At 45.8% G+C, this 20,631-nt stretch overlaps 1 protein-coding gene across 2 annotated transcripts in view; it reads left to right on the forward strand.

The window, feature by feature from the left end:
* Positions 1 to 251: 251 nt before the first annotated feature.
* FLI1 (Fli-1 proto-oncogene, ETS transcription factor) overlaps positions 252 to 20,631 on the forward strand; it is a 131,879-nt gene continuing 111,499 nt past the window's right edge. Inside the window, exon 1 of one of the 2 annotated variants that reach the window (XM_070782496.1) lies at positions 252 to 419. In XM_070782496.1, coding sequence (XP_070638597.1) covers positions 366 to 419 — 54 coding nt within the window. In that variant the 5' untranslated portion in view covers positions 252 to 365. Of the gene's footprint in view, positions 420 to 917; positions 1,231 to 20,631 lie in introns of those variants that run through there. The other variant, XM_070782497.1, reaches the window with a different exon arrangement.

The following is a 20,631-nucleotide window of genomic DNA, read 5'->3' on the forward strand; positions in this document are numbered from 1 at the left end:
TCTTAGCGTAGGTTTCTTGGGGCCCAAGGTGGCATTGCCTGGACGGCTCAGACCCGGGCGCCAGGGCTTGGGCCATCGGGTCGGGGGTATGCGCCAGGGGGTTGACCTAGAAGGCGCGGAGAGGTGGCCTGGGGTGCCTCAAGGACCGGCCCTCGGCGGGCGCCGGGAGCTCTCCAGTAGCCCAGAGCAGAGGCGCGCCGCCCCGAGGACGTCCCTCAGCTCGCAGCGCTCAGAGCCGAGTCCACGCCCCCGACGGCCGGGGTCCGTCCGAAACCGCCTGGCGTCCGCGTCGCTGGGCGAGCGGGTGCTCCGCGAATCTGTGCGACTCCGCAGCCGAGCGCCCGGAGTGGAAAACTTCCCATTGGATGCACTTTCGAATGGTCTGTCGGCTTCGGTCTGCGTCCGGATCTTCCCGGGCGGTAGGCTCCAGGTTATCCTTAGCCCCAGTAAACTCTTCCGCCCCCCGCCCCCCCAAAAAAAGTTTGACTCCGGCTGGAAAAGACATTAATGAACGTATCTGTGGGAAGAAACGGAAAGTGAATGAGTCAGGAGGGCCACCTTCGGCCAACGGCCCCGGGAAAAGGAAGGAGGCCAAAGGCGTTCGGTCTTGGACTTTGGGGGAAGGTTGGGGAGGGGGGCGGCGGGGTGGGTTCGTGCAGACTTTGGGAATCAGGGCGCGAGCGCCGGGCGTGGACCCCGGCATTGTTCCCAGCTCGCCCTTATCTCCCGGGAACAAGTATCCTGTGTGCGCAGCGCATGAATGTATCTGGGCATCTCCGCGTATATTTATATAGTGTGTGTGATGCGAAAAGCAGGAGCGGCGGCGGGGGGGGGGGGGCGGCGAAGAGGGGGTGTGGGGGGAGGGAAGACGAGGGAGAGCAGAGGGGAGAGAAGAGAAGAGAGGAGAGCGCGAGACAGAGAGAGAGAGAGAGAGAGAGAGAGAGAGATAGGACTTCCTCCCCATTCGCAAAGTGAAGTCACTTCCCAAAATTAGCTAAAAAAAAGTTTCATCCGGTTAACTGTCTCTTTTTCGCTCCGCTACAACAACAAACGTGCACCGGGGAGCGAGGGCAGGGCGCTCGCGGGGGGCACGCAGGGAGGGCCCAGGGCGCCAGAGAGGCCGCGCCGGGCTAATCCGAAGGGGCTGCGAGGTCAGGCTGTAACCGGGTCAATGTGTGGAATATTGGGGGGCTCGGCTGCAGACTTGGCCAAATGGACGGGACTATTAAGGTAAGCGACCGGTCGGTGGGCGCGGAGCCGGTTGGGGCGGCGAGGCGGCGGGCAGGCTGGGCGCGGGGCGCCGGGGTCCCGGAAGACGTGGCCACTCTCCCTTCCTTCCGCACCCCGGCTTCGCGCCGTCTCCTCCCGCGCTCCGGTGGCGAGTCTCGAAGGCGGGGGCGCGACCCGCCGGGCTCCGCGGAGAGGGCGATCTCCCCCGCACCCCTTGCCCCCGAGCGGAGCCCGGCCCCCTCCCACGGCGCTGCCGGCCGGACTGCGTGCGGGTGGGGCCGGCGGCGTGAAACCCCTGGGAGCCGGGCGCCCATCGCAGCCGGGGGCCGGAGACCTCCCGGGCCCCCACTCCCACCCGGCGAGCCGGGCACTCCGGTCCCGGTTCTGGGCACCCGCCGGGCGGCCGGCGGCTTCCTCTCCCCCGAGGCCGAAGGCGGCGGGGGCGGGCGCGCAGCCGCCAGCAGCCGGGTCTCCTGCCGGGTGGGCCCAGGGGCGGGCAAGTGGATTGGTTGCAGGCGGATCGGGGTGCGAGTGAGTGTGTCCGGGGATCTGTGTGCGCGGGCTCCTCCGGGTGGAAGCCCTGTTTACATGTCAGCGCGGGCCGGTTTCCCTTCCTCTTGGTACTTCTCTTGCCGAGCTGCCGACTCCCCGGGACTAACGGGCCGGACTCTCCTTGCCTTTCCTCCGCCCGGCATCACTTTCCCGGACGGCTTGCGCGGCTCTCCGCACGCCCGGCTCCGGCACTCCGCGCCCGGGCTGCGCCAGCTCCGGGGCAGGACTCCCTCCCGCCTCTCGAGGAGGGTCCCTCGCCTGCGGAGCCGCTCCTCCTAAAGGGAGCAGCCCTGAGCCGGCCGCCCTGGGGGATGCCAGGTGGCCAGATCCTTCCTACTCCCACTCCTACTCTTGTTTCGCGCCCGGGTCCAGCTTGCCAAATGCAGCCCAGAGGGACGGGTCAGGGTCTGGGTTTCACCGCAGACTTCAGGAGGGTTCACTGCCTGCTCCCTCTGGAAGGGGGAAGTGGGGTCAGGAGCAGAGAGGAGGGACAGCCCCTAATGTGACGGGCCTTAGAGGACCGAGAGGAATGAATGGGACCAGGAGTTGGCTGCGAGGCTACCCCACAACTGCAAGCCCGAGCCGGTCTGGAAAATCTGTTAGGCTGGTGAGGAGGGGACTGGCAGAGCCCACCATTCCCCGAACTCAAAGGAATCAAATCTTTGCTCAGGGTTGAGTAAGAGGAGGCTCAGATGTTGGGCTTGGAGAATTCAAGAGATTTTTATCATTTGGGTGGGGTAGTGGTTTTATTTTCTAAGTTTTTTTTTTTTTTTTTTTTTTCTTCTGAGAGTTTGAAATATGCTGACTTAAGTAAAAGGCACCAACAGCAGGAACTTGAAAATCTGGAGATGAGATTACTGATTGTATTGGGTTAAAAGGAGCCTCTGTGAGTCTGGGTTCCTCCAGTTTAAAGTGTGTGGGTGAGGTGTCAGTTGAGGAGATGAGGTTGCTGTAGGGGGGGAACCAGTAGATGGGGGTCCTGTCACTGGTCATTTAATGTCTCTCTCCCTTCTTTTGGTGGATGTGTGCAAGTGTCTCGGTATGTCTGGTTTAGTAATAAGATGCTCCAGTCTAGAAAACTCCCCTCACCGGGACTCTTGCCACTGGCCCAGAAGGCCCCTCTGACCCGGAAGGGTGGTAAGATGGCTCCAGGGTCTTGATGTGGACACCCTAAGGAGAAGTGAAGCAATGTCTCCCCAGTGCTCAGACCTCTCAGCACAGGCCCTGAGGGTAGGGAGGAAGCTGTGGTCTGTGTACCCAGAATGTGCTAACCTCTGTAGATGCACACGCAGGGATTGGCATGGCCAGCAGTGAGAGCAAGCTTAGGTCAGGACCCTGGTGGGGGTGACAGGCTTCCTTGCTGCAGGGGTGATGGAAGCCCATCAGTCCATCCAGACCTTCCCCTGGGGCACCTTCCATCTCCCATCCAGCTTGCCTGAATATGAGACCGACCAGCAGAGCAGCGGCTTTTCAGGTCGTCATCTTCTGCCCAGCGTTCAGAACTGCCCACCGTTCTGAAGGACTGAGTCTTTAGTGTATACTTTGGTATTTAAATTGTGTGAAAACCACAGTTTCCTGTTCATGTGTGACCTTCGGATCTTGGGGTTCCCAGACCCCACTCCCACAGGGGTTCCAACACTATGTGTGGAGAGGACGTGGACAAGGAGAGGCCCCGGGACTTCTGGTCTCTGTGTGAGGATGCACAGTCCACGAAGCCAGTTTGAGCTTCAGACTCTGTAAAAGTGAAACAGTGGGACTGAATTACCTCTGCAATAGTATCTTTCCAATCGTTTCAGTTCCTAGGATATCTTGCTCACATGCTCTTGCAAGAACATGGAACTCCAAGTTCAGGAAATCCAGTTCTAGATTGAGAGAGCTCAGAAGACAGCACGTACCATGTGGAATTTGTAGACACAAATCCAGAATGTGTATTTGTAGTTTGAATGGCCTTGACACATCATCTTTGACTGATTTGGGGATGTGATTTTTATGCACCTGCGTATTTCTTCATCTATAAAGCATGTTGATATTTCAGAATACCTCTGGGTTTCATCACTGGGGAAGCTCTTTGGTCCAGTTTGCCAGGGAGGTTTTTTGCAGAAGCTTTTTATTTTGTGATTACAAAACCTCAACCTCATCGCTCTTGTTATAATAAGTCCTTCTGTATCATGCTCTCTTCTCTCCAATAATGTCTCCTGGGAAGGCTCTGCACATCACGTTGGGAGCACCAACATTTGCTGGAGCCCTTCCACTCTTCATTTGCCACAGGCAAGTCCGTCTAAATATTAAACAACACCTTACCCCGCCCTGCTCCCCCACGGTGATGTTATCAGTTGTTGAAAAGCACGTGATACTGGTTGCTGCTTTAAGAATGACCTGGTTTCAAATATTGCATCTTAGATCTAGGAAGTCTTCAATTGAATCTGTTTATTTCATCTGTGGAAGCTTGATTCAGTCAGTGCATATGCTACCATTAAAGATGGGGAAAGAATCAGAGAAAATCTAGATGTGGTGAATGGAATAGGGAAATGAACTGGGGACTTGGAGTCAGAGAACCCAGGCTCAGTCTCCATTCTGGGAGACTCAGTTTTCTCATCTGTAAAGTGGAGCCAAAGTACCTTCTTGCCATAAGTCACAGTAAGGATTCAATAAAGTTTGGTACCTTCATTGACTGTATGTTAGTTGACTTTCTCCTTGGGGACAGGGCTTGTGGGGATCAATTGGCCAGAAAATTAGTTCATAGGTCTGGATTTATTATATACATCTTCATTAATTCTACAAATATTAATTAGGTGTCTCTTATGTTCCAAAGCTCTGCTTTATGTGTTGAGGCTAAAGTGAAAGTGTTAGTTGCTCAGTCGTGTCTGATTCTTTGCGACCCTATGGACTGAAGCCCGCCAGCTCCTCTGTCCATGGGATTCTCCAGACAAGAATACTGGAGTGGGTTGCCGTGCCCTCCTCCAGGGAATCTTCCTGACCCAGGGATTGAACCTGCATCTCTTAGATTGCAGGCAGATTCTTTACCGTCTGAGCCACCAAGATAGGAATCAAAACCTTGCTGGAAGTTATGCTCTGGTGGAGGAGACAGACACATACATAAATAATTGTGTGCCCAACCTGATACGTCTTCTGAAGAACAATAAAGCGGATTAGGGAATAGACAGGGATGTGGTTAGATAGCCAGGATGGTCAGGACGGTGCTTCCAACAGAGTCCCAGCTGAGCATAAATACAGTCAGTTTTCATCATTTACCTCGGGAAAGCACTGCACCACACAACAGTACATGTGGGGAGAACAAAATGGGAAAGGAGGGCTGAAGTGTCAGCTGGGCTTTGAAAACCATCAGAGTCCATAAGCCATACTGGCCCAGGCGGCAAGTCACCACGGACACTGCGTGTCCAGTTGGAAAACTTCAGGATGAGCCCCCTGGAAGAAAGCAACAGGCTCCTCCATCCATGGGATTTTCCAGGCAAGAGTACTGGAGTGGGTTGCCATTGCCTTCTCCGAGAGTGAGGGGTACCCGGGAACAAAGACTTTACTTCTGTCCTTAAAGATGGATGTTGCCTTCACTCTGGGAGTGAACTGTTCCCCCACCTGTACCTTTAATTAACCTTCATAGCACCTGGACTCATGCAAACTCAGGGCACCTCAAGCTGTGTCTCTGTCTGGTGACCACAGAGAATTGCCTCCCTTGAGGAGTCACCAAGCGGTGAATCCTGTTTTGTTCCTGAATAATTTCTACTAAAAAAGCTTCCTCCCACGTCTGCTGTTGTTCCACTTCAGGCTTTCAGGACTGCAACTTTAGAGCTTTAGTGGTTATTTAGCTCCATATCCTTGTTTTATGGGAGGGAAACTGAGGTCCAGAGGTGTTTGCTGAATTATCCAAGATCACACAGCTGACTAGCGACAGAGTCAGGGTAAGAATGAGGGTCCTTACCCTCAGCCAGTGTTCTTTCCATTTCCTAGGAACATTTCATTTGCTTTCATTACATTATTATGAATTGTAGGATCCTGGAAGTGGTGTGTATGTGTGAGAAAGAGAGACGGAGGCAGATAAGCCATTAAAAAAATTATGGAGAATCTTGACAGTTTGGACTAAAGACTGTTTCTCTTATTTAACAGAAATGTATTTCCATACTTAAGAAAAAAATCTCAAATGTTTGTATAGGATTTTTACATAACTGTTCTCCAAAACAAATCCTCCTCTTTCTGTAGACAAACAAGGTCTCCACTACCAGCAGACAAAAAGAAAGAGAGTATTTTACTTAAATAGGCCCCTTTACAGACCAGGGACAGGTGGGCTGAATTACTATTTCAGTTCTTTTAATAATTGAATATTTGACTATTGAAATAGAATGTATTCAGATGCCTTAGAATGTATCTTATGGGTCTACCTTCCAGTCTGTGTAGTAAGTAGGTCTTTTAATAACGGCTGCATTATATAAGATTTAGAATTTCAATGTCTCTTTTTATTTGGGGTCAAACAGTTAACTTGGCACTGGCTTTAAAAAGTGGTTCATTTAAACCAAATCTATTTTTTTTAAAGAAATACAACGTTAGACAAATGTTAGCATTGAGTTGCCCCAGCAAAAGAAAAAGTTGGAAAATTTTTTATAATGATGAACCACCAGGCTGGATTTCTAATGGTCTGAGGCCTTTATCATCCCTCAAATATCAGAAAATATCCCTATGTTGTAAGTCAACACTCAGGCCCTCAGCAAGGTCCTTGTCTTCTTGGGAAAAGTCTCATCCTGCTTGAAGCTTGATAAAAAAGATTTTCAGATTAGGACCTAACTATTTAGGGTTGGAATGAAAAACATCTACTATTTTCATTTATTTGAGACAAGCAGTTGCATTATGTAGGTAGAGAATAATGTTTTTGTTTTGTTTTGAATAACAAGTCTTTCTTTTTTGGCCTGTCTTGAAACAGTTTTTCTAAGCCTTATCTTTTGTTTGTTGCTTTGTGACAAATGGAGAAGACTAAAGGACATTGGCCTCTACCTGCACACACACACACACACACTCACTCACACACACACAGTCTCACAAAATCTTCAACCAGCCATAATAGGTTTTTTTGAAATCTCAGAGCTATGCAGGTGTCTTTCTCTCTGCAGAAAATGACACCCTGTTTCATTTTCTGTGGCTTCAATGATATTTATCTATGGTGTTCATCCCATTCATGGGATGCATTTTATGCTTATCTATATTTCCCATTCACAGGAAAGCAAAACAGTGGGACAGTTTTGCTAAATGATATCACTCTACTTTTTTACTGACCTGGTAGACCCAACGTCAGTGGCCCAGACTTTGAGATATTCCCCTAGAGGCAATGGATGGAGTTTGTCTGTCCCCGCACTGTCACCCTTAGGGCCATCTTAACAGATGGCTTGGACATTTGACAGAATTAGACAGTCTATGGACTAACCCTTTTCTGCGCAGAGCGAGCTGGTCTTATGGGAACTTGTCACCTTGGTCTCATGGGCATCATAAGCTGATGCCACCTGTGTTAATGCAGGTCAGGAGGTCTGCTGCATGGCTGTTAGGCAGGGGCTGAACTAGGTACTAAATGCTATCAAGACACCAGGCTGGTGGCAAAAGGGCTCCTGCCCTAGAGACACAGCAGGAGGAGAAGCTGTGTGTGTGTGTGCATGCACACCCAGCAGAATGCAGTAGTGTGTGTGCAGTAGAAGAAGGAAAGAGCAATTTCAACTGGAGAGACACAGAAAAGACAGAAGTAGTCATGTGTTTGCCCCTTTCTGTTTACAAAGCATTTTCATGTTCATCCTTGCATTTAATGTTCACTACAACCCTTTGGGAGGTAGTATCGTCACATCTCTGTTTTATCAGGGAGAAATGAAAGTTCAGAGAGGTTAAGTAACCCTAAGATGACAGCGAATAGGTGACATACTTGGTTTTCAAGCCCAGTGTGTTTCTGTTTCCAGAATGCTTGTTTGTTTTTCTTCACACCAGCCGCAAGGCCTCTTGGCCCAGGTAGACCTTGACTTTGAAAGATGGGTAGGACTTGCACAGGAAGATATGGGTCAAGGGCTTTCTAGGAAAGTAGAATACTGTGGGGGTGGGGCATATGAAGGAGAAGGTAAAGTGGAAATATTGGATGGAATAGATTATGGATGATCTTAAATACTGTAAGTGAGCATTTGGATCTTGCAAAACACGTGGAAAGGAGGAATCACAAAATTTTTAGTAGAGGGCTGATCTATATAACTGTAAAAATTTGTCAGGAATGGAATCTCATCCTAGTCTTATCCTGCTCCTTAGGAGATGGAAAACAAAAACGAAAAAGAAATGGAGATGGAAGTGGCTCTATCAGTTATCAGAGGCCGCAAGAATTAAGTAGCAGAAAGGATTAGACAACCAGTCATAGATTCAGGGTACCAGACTATGTTGTCAGCTGTTTGATTATTAAATATGGAGTCAAGGCAGAGAGGAGAAACTCGATTTCACCAGATCTGATAAAAATATGATTCTCCTTCCCTTCTCTGATTGTGTCTTCTTTCACAGTGTTCTAGAGACTTCGCCACAAGCTGTCTTTTCAACCAGGCCATCCATCCTGGGCTACCAACTTAGTTCCTTTTTAGAATGAGTCAGCAGATAGTAAATGAGAAGAGACAAAAGGAAAAGCTGTTTCCTGAAAGGCAAATCCAATTTCTATGGAAATTCAGACAGATCTGACATACTTTCATAGACTGGCCGGGCCCATCATCTCACTTAGAAATACTGAGATTTCACCCGTGCAAACCAAAACCTATGTGACTTATCACTATCTTTCCAAGGACAACCAGAAATCAGGTGCTCAGACGCCTTTTCAGATCCTTCAGATCTACTTTTCAACAGCTTAAAAATGGCTTCTACCCACAAAAATGAACCAAAATACTGAATATTTGAGATATTTTCCCTCTTTGGGGAACAGTGTGCCTGCCGTTTAGGTCATGATCAAAATTCCAGAGTATGTAAGTTTTCACTTCCAAGAGAATGCAGACTTGAAATGTGAAATGCATTCCCCACGGCAGGGCCCATTTTCTCAGATGGCGACAGGTGTCCCCAGGAACAAAAGACCGCGTGTCACACCCCAGTGTGCACGTGTAGGTGATCAGTGTTACAGGTGCCGTGGGAGCTTCCACTCTGCATTTCTAGACTGCCGTGGGTTTCAGGTGTCTACTGGAATCTAACAATCCAAGAAGAGACTTTTTAGGTCTCATATATGGGAATTCATTGATTTTCCATGAGAAGGAGTCTGAGAGTGAACAGTTTGGCAGGACTGTAGAAGAAATGTGAGAATAAACAGGTTGATATAAAATTACCCAGTTTGTGAGTTGTCAACGCTGTTACAATATATATCGATGCATGTATTTAGGGGGAATTGTTTTTAAAATTTTTGTTTATTTGACTGTGCTGGGTCTTAGTTGCCACATGCGGGATCTTTAGTTGTGGCTTGCGAACCCTTAGTTGCAGCGTGTGGGATCTAGTTCCCTGACTGGGGATCAAACCAAGGGCCCCCGCGCTGGGACCATGGAATCTTAGCCACTGGACCACCAGAGAAGTTCCCTAGGTTGAAATTCTTATGCTTGAAGAGTTCTTTTGTCTTTAGGGATTTATCACTTAATTCTTACTCATGCATTTACTCATTCAACTAAACACTGAAAACTTTTGCCAGGCACAAAGCTTTATATAAACGAACAAGAGCCGGATGTCTTTACTGCTTCTTTTAGGCATCTAGAGGGTAGAGGTTTCTCTGCTCACTGATTTTAAAGTTTCCAAAAGAAGCAGTACTCACTAAGGGCCTCTTTATCCATGGCTTTGTATTACAAGGAAGTGTAGGCACATTTTCCCAAGGGTAACACCCAGCCTATAATTTTTTATTTGCCCTTTTACTCGGGGTGATACTAGTCCTGGAATGGACATTTTTGGAAATCCAGGGTTTCAGCCAAGGAAACTCTTTCTTCTTCTTATTCTCCCTTTCTCAGCTCTAGTTCCTCCTTTTGTATATTGACATCAAGAAAAATACCGTAAGTAAAGTGAAAAGACAAATGAGAAACCGAGAAAGACTATTTCCCATCCATCAAGCAGAGGGCACATGTCTTAAAACACAAAGATTATGTGGAATCTAGAAAAATGGTATAGATGCTCTTATTTACAAAGCAGAAGTAGAGACACAGACATAAAGATCAAATATACCAAAGGGGAAGTGGGGTGGGATGAATTGGGAGATTGGGATTGACATATATACGTTATTGACAGTGTGTATAAAATACATTAACTAATGAGAACCGACTGTATAGCACAGGGAACTCCACTCAAGCACTGTGCTGACCTGAATGGAAAGGAAATCCAAAAAAGAGGGGATATATGTGTGTGTTAATATATAAACTGATACAGGGCTTCCCTAGTGGCTCAGTGGTAAAGAATCTGCCTGCCAATGCAGGAGATGCAGTTTCGATCCCTGGGTTGGGAGGATCCCCTGGAGAAGGAAATGGCAACCCACTCCAGTATTCTTGCCTGGGAAATCCCAAGCCTGGCAGGCTGCAGTCTGTGAGGTCGCCAAGAGTCGGACACGACTTACCGACTAAACAACAACAGAAATTAAGACAACACTGTAAAGCAATCATACTCCAATAAAAGTCAATTAAAATATAATAATAAAGACTGTTTACAAATAAATAAGAAAAAGGTAGACCACATAGCAGAAAAATAGACCAAAGATGCTATAAATAAATGCTAGAAAAAGAAATATAAATGGTCAGAAAGCATATGAAAAGAATCTCAGGCATCTATATATTCAAATGAAATTAATGAAATTCCAACATTTATCACCTATGAGGATAGCAAAGATGAAAACAGCTTACTATTGCCTCATGGCAGAAAGAGTAAAGGGAAATGTCTCTCCCTATTCCTGCTAGTGGGACTCTAACTTGGTACACTCACTCTAGGAGGCAATTTGGAAACATTTATTGAGATGTTAAGTGTTTATATACAAATTTGATGATAATTCCAATTCTAAAAATGTATCAGACATATTCAGTCAAATACCAAAGATAAATGTACGAGATGTCTTTTGTAGCATTGTTGGTAAGGGCAAGAATTGGGAAAACTCTAAATATCCATCAATAGGGTACTAGACAAATTGATTTTAGAAGACTCAGGTAAAAAATACCATGTAGTCGTTAAGTGGAATAAAATCAATTGTGTATACACACTGACTTAGAAAATTCTCCAAAGTATCTTAATACATGGAAAAAAACATCACAAAATGTGTGGTTCCATTTCTATAAAAAAAGATGAAAGTTTGTTTTTTTATTTATGGATATACTTTTCCAGAGGTTGTCTATGCATAAATAATCATAATAGATGTGTGTGTGTGTGTTTGTGTTTTGATTTTAACAGCCGCTAGTTATGGGCAGGACTTTTACTTTTCACACTATAAACATGGAGTATTTGACTTTTTAAATCACTAGTATATATTACTCTTATCCTTTTAAAAACTGATGTAAAAGAGGGACTAGAAACAGATTTGTAAAAAAGAATAAGCTGAACACTGTCATTCTATCCCCAATGTGTTGCTCTCAGAGACTCTGGGATTCCATTTCGCAGTAAAATACAGAGAAAAACTGTCCAGCCAAGGGTCTGGGGACCTGAATTGTAGCCCCAGCTCTACCCCAAAGGAGTTCTGGGAGCTTAGACAAGGCATTTCCCTGCAACAGTATTTGTGTAAATTTCCTCGTGTTAAAGGTTTTCTCATGTATAAAATGAAGGTATGATTTCAAAAGTCCCTTTCACCTCCCATGTTTATAAGACTCTAATCCCAGGCAGACTTTAAAAGCATTTCTCATTTGAGGGCTTGGATGACTGAAGCTCTCACAGAAGTTCTGTCTAGCCTATGTGGTTCTTCTTCATAATCCAAGGATAATTCATAGAATGATCTGGGAGCCGGTTGGAGGCTGGGCAGGGAGGGGCTGGGTCTCACGAGGGCCTTCCTGAATTTCTGGGAGCTGGTGTTTTTCTTACCAAGCGACACTGGAGCTGTGTTAATCCCTTTGCATTAATGTAAATGAAGAATAGGGCCTGACTCTGTTTTGGGGGTCTTATGCTCTTTCCCAAAATTTGGTCTCATTTAAAACCCAAAACACATTTGGTCCCAAGTGCCTTTTCCTTGGATTAAAAAAAAAAATTCTGTTTAATTGAAGGGAAATGGAATTCGTCTGGTTTTGATTCATTTACACTTAACTCTTAAAAAAATTTTTTTTTGAGGACATATTTGATGTCCAGGAAGGATTTTGAGCCTCTTAATGAGTTTTCAGGGAGGCTTTTTTTTTTCTTCTTCTTAAAACAGGAAGTGGTGCTAGGCTTTGGGCAAACACAGTCAACCCTGAAAAGCCCCAATTCAGTTTGAAACCATATCAGCCACCATTTTGCATGAGCCCCAATGGACCTTACTAAGGCCTTTCTTTTCCTACTCCTCACCTGAGAGTAACAGACACACTCACCTTCCACCCGAGGGGAAGAGTATGGAGGGCAGACGATCAGAATCAGGAGAAGGAAGAGAAGGAGCAATTCATTGAGCTCTGACTGTGTACCAATAGCTGTTTTTGCCTTTATGGGCATGCTCACTTTTTAAAAAATTTTATTTTATGCAAGGATAGTTCATTTCTGCTGTAGAGCAAAGTCATTCAGTTATACATATATGTACATGCTTTTTCATATTCTCCATTTTGGTCTATCACAGGATATCAAATATAGTTCCCTGTGCTATACAATAGGACCTTGTTTATCCATTCTCTATGTAATAATTTGCATCCGCTAATCCCAAACTCCCAATCCATCCCTCCGCTTGGCAACCACAAGTCTGGTCTCTAGGACATGGTCCCTTTTGATCCTTGTAACGACCCTATGCTGTATGTACTGTTTTCATTTTGGAGATGTGAAATAGCTTATCCGAGGCCAAGAGGACAGAAAGTGGAAAGGCAATGATTTGAACCTTATCCTGTTTGCCTCCGAAGTTCATAGAGTTTAGCCTCTGTGATCCGTTGCCAGTTTGACACATGCACATCCATAAAACTGAGGCTCCAAACTCAGTCCATCTATGGAGGCCTTGCAGGTGGTGGTGGGCTTCCCAAGTGGCTCACTGGTAAAGAGTCCACCTGCCAATGCAGGATATGTGGGTTCGATTCCTGGCTCAGGAAGGTCCCCTGGAGTAGGAAACGGCAACCCACTACAGTGTTTTTGCCTGAGAAATCCCCTGGACAGAGGAGCCTGGTGGGCTACAGTCCATGGGGTCACAAAGAACTGGACACAACTGAGCAACTGAGCCCGCAGGCAGTAGTGTTTGTCTGCGTGACCCCTCTGCTCTAGACGGGTCTGTGGTCTCGCTCTATCCTCCACATCCTGTCCTTAAGAAGGGTTCAGCCCTCTGTTCCCCAGGTTAAGAGTCCCTGCCTGACTCTGCTGGCAGATGGACTGGGTAGCAGTTGGGCAAGGGAAGGGGAAACTGATAGGTTCCATTTTACTTTTTAAATTTGTTTTTCTTGGAGTTTAGTTGCTTTACAATGTGTGTTTGTTTCTGCTGTACAACAACTGAATCAGCTATATGTATACATATATCTCCTCCCTCTTGAGCCTCCCTCCAACCTGCTCCCAACCCACCCCTCTAGGTCCTCAGGTCCTCAGAGAGCACAAGCTGAGCTCCCTGTGCTGTATGGCAGGCTCCCACCAGCTCTCCATCTTACACATGGCAGTGCCTATATGTGAGTGCCACTCTCTCAGATCGTCCCACCCTCTACGAGCTATCAAAATGATTTGATGTGAAAAAAAAAAAAGCTCTTGTAGCTCAGTAGAGAATAGCATATTCTTTGACTCTGATGCTTCCTCTTATACAATTTCATGCTTTCTCTTCTCCTCTCTGGATCTAACTCTGGCTGTCTTTTTCATTCTCTTTCACTTACACACACACACATAAATTACACACACTTAAAAAAAAAAAATCTGATGGGGGATGTGTTTCTATGAAAGACAAAGAAGGGGACATTTTGCAAGGTTAAAAGGGAGTCGTCAAGAAAGGCTAACTTCAGGCTCCAGTTTCTCCCGAATAGCATTTCTTGTTATTTCAAGGCTGATTGACTTATAACTGCATCCCCAGCCACCTCACATCAATTCCTTTTATCAGCTCAAGTGAGACTTCCTGTGGACTGGCCCAGCTTCCTGATGTATTTCCTTTTTCCTTTGGCAGAACAAAGAAAACCATAGCTCCAAGGATCCTTGGAACCAAACATCATTTAGCACTGAAGAACCTATTATTTAAAATGTTTTATTCTCAATGTGGAGGCCGTGTGCTTGGCTTTGGGTTTTCTTACCGCCTGCGGCGTACCCCCCTGCCCTGTGTGCGTCGTCACGGTGGACCTCGGGTGCAACTCTCAGGGGTCAAGGAGGCACTCGAACTCATCGCAGTTGTAGTTTGGTTTTACTCCAAGAGGGAAAATTAACCCATTCTCCTCCTGAGCACCTCCTCCACCCCATACACACATATGCCTCTGGGAGTCACATGAAGACCTCTGTGTATAGGGTTTATGTTTTTGTCACCCTAATTCAACATAATCTGTCAGCAAAGAATCTCTTACTTAGAGATGTCAGCTTATCTTTGTTTGAAGTTCTAACTCTAGAAACATGCATATAAGAAAAGAAACTTCAAATTGTATCCCAAGGATCACTGGTGTTAACTGAAGAGGAAATTCCAGAAATTGGGATAAAGGTGTTTCTTTTCTCTTTCGCTTAGAGGACTCCATATTACCCATTACCACTTGGTTTCACCTCCTACTCTACACCTTATTTCTGAAAGGGCTTTAGCTTAATTCCCAGTAAGCAGTTCAGTTCAGTTCAGTTCAGTCGCTCAGTCGTGGCCGACTCTTTGCAACCCCATGAATTGCAGCACGCCAGACCTCCCTGTCCATCACCAACTCCCGGAGTTCACTCAGACTCAGGTCCATCGAGTCAGTGATGCCATCCAACCATCTCATCCTCTGTCGTCTCCTTCTCGTCCTGTCCCCAATCCCTCCCAGCATCAGAGTCTTTTCCAATGAGTCAACTCTTTGCATGAGGTGGCCAAAGTATTGAGTTTCAAGCTTCAACATCAGTCCTTCCAATGAACACTCAGGACTATCTCCTTTAGAATGGACTGGTTGGATCTCCTTGCAGTCCAAGGGACTCTCAAGAGTCTTCTCTAACACCACAGTTCAAAAGCATCAATTCTTTGGTGCTCAGCTTTCTTCACAGTCCAACTCTCACATCCATACATGACTACTGGAAAAACCATAGCCTTGACTAGACGGACCTTTGTTGGCAAAGAAATGTCTCTGCTTTTGAATATGCTATCTAGGTTGGTCATAACTTTGAGAACACTACTAAGAGAGCTGCCTGGGGATGTCCTGGTGATACAGTGGCTAAGACTCTGTGCTTCCAAGGCACAGGCCCCAGTTCTATCCTTGGTCAGGGAACTAAGATCCCACAGGCTGCACAAAACAGTCAAGTTAAAAAAGGTTGCTTGTATTTGTCATATTGCCCAAGGCAGACATCGCACTGAGTACCCACCCCTGAGATTGTTAGAAGATAAGAGGCCATCATACCAAAGAAGTATCTAGGTTTCAAGGTGTGATGTGTCTAAAGATGAGAACTGGACAGCGGAACGCAGGTATCCATTCCCTACATTTCACGATAAGAGTGTTTCCACAAGTAAAGATATCAAGCCTCATCGGATCCACAGGTGAACCTGCTTTCTTTGCCTTTCAGTCTTATTTCCTGGCCATTGTATAATTCTCCTGTGGGGTCAAACAGGGCACTTTCCATAGGAACCGCCGATGCATCTAAGCAGTCATGCAGCCACTCAAATGCAGCCTTTCTCTTTACAAAGATCACTGGTTTGAAATGGAAAACAGTTGAAACTGCAATATAGCTCCCCTAGCAAAAGATGTATTTTTCAGACAACAGGAATTATCATGGATAATTCACATTGATTTTTCCCAACCCAATCCTCAGTGTAATCATTTCTAGATGTAAATGCTTTGAAAAGGGGTGATCTTGAGAAAAAAGTCACTCAGAAACTGTATGGTGTGAGGTGAGTGTGTGAGGGTAGGTAAGGGCTCAGTGAGGATACTAAGCCTCAAATAACCTGCTTTGAGGATGCCAGGAGAAAAGGGCTAAATTTTCTGCACTGATACAGAAAAACATGAGATCTTTCTTTTCCCAGCTCTGCCACCAGCCTTGTACCTACATCTGTGACCAGTCAGGAATCTTAGAGAACAAAGACCCATGCATTATCTCTCTCAGTCCCCAAAATGCTATCTGTAGAAAACCATATACGTACAGTCCACTCTGGTACCACCCTGTGCATTGGCTCGAGGATTCCAAAATCAGCAGATGCTCAAGTCGCTTACATTTTGCTGTCCATATCCTCAGCTTCTCCATTCGGCAGATTCAACCCACCACAGATCAGAAATACTATTATAAAACGTCTGTGATCAGTTGCATATAGGGATGAGGAACGCTTGCAAACAAGGGGCAGACTGTACGGACCTTAGTTTTCTCTACCATAAGAGCATATTGGGGGCAACAAGTATAGCCAGTCTTGATCAAATAAGGTCTTTGCTGCAACACAGGACTTCTTTTGAAGTCAAGGACTCGAGGGACACCTGTACTTTCTGCACTTTTCAAGAAAGAGAGAGAAAAGGCAGACTGCTTGTCTGGAAACGTGCTTCAGGAAATTTGGTGTGCAGAGAATTTTCCCAGGGTGCCTCATGGAAGAGGCATCGAGGCATGCAGACTTGCCCCTCTGGGCACTGGGGCCTCTAAAGTCCTTGGTTCTGCAGATCTGTGGTTCCCTATCTACTTTCTGATCTGTACTGTTGTAAAGGGAAATCGCAGTCCTCCTTCTCTGCCTTCTCAGAGTTTGCCCTGCAAGGTGTTACAGGCAAGCCACGATCAGTCAGTGGGGCTGGGTTTGGATCACCTTGGAATTAATCATTTCTTCTCATCAGTTTGGACTGGGCAGGATCTAGATTCTGTTCCGCCCAGAGCACCTTTTTAAAAAACTATTTAGGCCCTGTATGTATTTCATGGAAAATTTCACACGCCTGTTTTTGATTCACTTCCAATTAAAGGCTCAAAATGCTGGTTTTGTAAGAGTGCTTTGATGATTCAGATTCTTGTTGGTTGATCTTTTTTTTTTCCTTTCTCCTCCTCAAAGAAGTTTAATAAATGTTGCTCAGGCATTTGCATGCTTAATTGTTTAAAATAATTGGAAACAGGAGAGACCGTTTACTGTATGTGCACAAAACGAGGATATTTATGAGCCAGATGCCTTGGTGAAGGTGACTCTTATGGGAAAATAAAGAATATGACGGAAGGTGGACAACTTGGTGTCCCCACTGCTGGGAGGGCAGGGTGCTCTGAGCTCAGTTCCTCCGGAATGGTCAGGGGCATGTTACGGGAAACACAGGAGTCCCTCTTAATGCAGCCAGTCAGCATCAACAGGCTATCCATGGGATGGTCAGTCTCACCAGAGATGGACCAGGTGGACTGGTGTTCCAATGCTAATGCTGATCCCTCTTATTGGAGGCAGTCCATTGTCTGCAGTGACAGCAAGTGCATCCCTTGCCTCCTTCTTCATACTCGATAAAAAGCCTTCCTGATGAACCTACCTGCACAAACCTCTGCACTAAATGAAAAAGAGACCAACGCAGCAGGCCCCCTGGGACCTGTGGAAGCAGTCCCAGGCTCTGCCTGTGTACCGGTCCCTCTGAAGTGCTCACAAGGGCACGGGGCATCTGGTAATCTGATTTCTGCTCCTGGCTTTGCCTTTGGCTGGTTGGGTGACACTGGACAAGTTTCTCCCCTTTTCTTAACTTCTCTTCTCCATCTACCCAAAAGGATAAGGAAGAGGAATAGTCAGTCCTCTTCTGTCTTGACTTTGGTGAAAATCTGGCCTGCTAGATTGCTTTGAATTTCTTGAAGAAAAGCATTAATTAATTACTGCCATTTGCCAAGCAACTCAGCGACTCCTTACATGGTGCTTCTTGTTGTCAATTGTCAAGCAAGCATCATTTCCAATTCTGAGTCTTATTTGGACAACTTACTCTTCTCTCTTTATTGTTACAGGCTGGTTAGCCCTATTAAGCCGGAGTTACACAGTGTAACTTCATGTTCGCACAGTGTCATGTGGGAATGCGGTGTGGGGCTTCTTGGCTGAGAAAGGTGACAGAAACCTTTATTCTGGTGGGCAGTGAGATGCTATAGTGTTTTGCAGATTACCGTGATGCTGGCAGAATGGCTCCTGTGCAATTCAAAGTGTGAAAATATAGGTTTGAAAGCAGCTGATTAGCTGTGTGATCTTGGGCTAGATAGTCTCTCATCTCCTCCCTTCCTGTCTGTAAAATAAAACCAGTCGTAAGTAATATGAAGTTTTCTACTGCCATACTGACCAATAATAAGAATCAAAATAAGTGGAAGAAAAAACACTTTGTAAAGAGCTATGGGAATCTGCCTGCCTAGCAGGAGACGTGGGTTTATTCCCTGGGTTGGGAAGATCCTCTGGAGAAGGAAATGGCAACCCATTCCAGTATTCTTGTCTGGGAAATCCCATGGACAGAGAAGCCTGGTGGGCTACAGTCCATGAGATTGCAAAGAGTCAGACATGACTTAGTGAGTAAACAGCAATGTAAATACTGGTTATTATTATCTTAGTTATTATTCTCATCCAGGTGGATGTTTGAACATAACAGGCTGTCCATGGAATTCTCCAGGTAAGAATAGTGAAGTGGGTTGCCATTCCCTTCTCCAGGGTATCTTCCTGACTCAGGGATGGAACCCATGTCTCCTGCATTATAGGCAGATTCTTTACTATCTGAGCCACTAGGGAAGCCCTAAGAGATAATAATTGTTGCTTAAATGGAGTCCATGGGTTACTTTTTTCTGACTTTCATGGTTCCCAAGACTTACTTGCATTTGGTAAAATTCGTCAGCTATTTATTCATATCTCTTTGCTAGTAGAGACACTCTCCCCTACGAATGCACCAGAACAGACCAAACATCCCATATTCCTCCTCTCCCCTCCCTCATATCCGGCCATTGTTCTCCTCGTGAAACTCCCATCCCCATCAATGGGGGTTTTACGTAAAACCCGATGGCAGGATGTGAGTGCAGCTTCAGGAATTCCAGGCTTGTGCTGCTGATAAAGAGTTGTGTCCAACTGAAAACACCAGTGAAACAAAATTCCCTTGTCCAAACTATGCTACTCAGGTTTTGTTTTTTAACTTTTGTCTCTGCCTTTAAAGAGTCAAAAACCCTCCTAGAATATAAGCCATGTATCTTGTACCACTTCCCCTTGCGAATGGTTTTTCGATGCTCATCTAGTGAGCAACCACTGCCCCCACCAGTTGTACCACCTCGTCTGTCTCCTCCCTGTCCTTGTGGGAACACAGGACCAGGCCTGAAGTGGGTTGACTCAGTGGGAGCTGACATTTCAGTCCTTCCATAGGCTCTGATTTACCTTCCACTTCCAAAAAGAAGAGTCTTCCAGCTTGTAGGAACTGTAGGACTGAACGCTCCTGATCCAGGAATCTGGATTGGTTTGGGATGTGATGGTTTAAGTGTGGAAGTAACTGAAAGCTTAAACTGACTTGAGTGTGAGTGAAGGGGTGACAATGTGGAAGAAGTCATCTACTTTGAAGATGGTCCTCTGCTGGAGCAGAAGGCAGAGATGATGGTGGCTCTTCCCCCAGGCATGGAGACTCAACAGGCAAGCTGTGTCTTTGTTCTCATCCTGCATCAGTAACATTTTAGGAAAGCTTGTCTCTCTCCGTGCTACCCTACACAACCAGTATGACTGTGTGACCAGAGGTGGAATGAAGGGGAAGGATGTTTACCGCCGTTACACCCACACTGAAGCAGCTAAGTGATAATGAGACACACACAAAAAAGGAAAATGAAGTTGGCTCTTTTCATTTTAAAAGGCTCATCCAGACATTTAGGATTCTGATGAAAAGCTTCTCCTGACATCTTTTTCTGAACAGGTATTAGGGCTTTCTTCTTCGCCAACAGAATTGGGATTTCAAAGTCCACAGGGTGGACACTGAGCTCCTCAGACGTTTATCTATTAGTTCTTCAGGAACCGCAGTCCAGCTAAGATCAACCCCACCGTTTCTTTCTCCATGAAAGCAAATGACCACCAAGATCTGTAGGCTGTATTGAAGGAGTATTCTGTGTTTTTTCTACACCGAAACCATGGAGTAAAGGTAAAGCGATTAGAGAGCATCTCAAATATATATTTCAAACTATGAAGAACATCTCACACATGGAAATTAACTCACCTTGCAGAAAATTCGTTTTGACAGTGGTATCTATCTTTGGGCGGTTAGATTGTATAAAGGTTTTCTAGACATACTTAATATCCTACCATCTTAGCTACGTCCAGTGTCTTGCCTGAAGATGTTACAGATTTGGAAATTGCTAATTAACACGTTCTCATCTTTTTCAAATAACTCTTAACGTTCTGGTTTTAAATTTATTTGAGTGGAAGGGATAGTGTTATTTTCCTGGTCTGTAGAAAGCTTAAACATCTGGTTTTGGAAAAGACTAATTCATTGGAAACCTCATGAGAGATGTGGTTCTTATATAACTTTTAGGATAAGAGATTTGGGAAACTTCATTAATACGTCTCAGTTTTCTTAACCTGATCTTAAAGGCAAAGTGGAAGATTAAGCAAACTGTCTTCATCTGGGATGTCCAGTAGAACTTTCTACAAAGGAGGCACATGCCCTATTCTACACCATCCACTATAGTAGCCAC

Source organism: Bos indicus, chromosome 29 (assembly GCF_029378745.1).
Source record: "Bos indicus isolate NIAB-ARS_2022 breed Sahiwal x Tharparkar chromosome 29, NIAB-ARS_B.indTharparkar_mat_pri_1.0, whole genome shotgun sequence".
NCBI lineage: Eukaryota > Metazoa > Chordata > Mammalia > Artiodactyla > Bovidae > Bos > Bos indicus.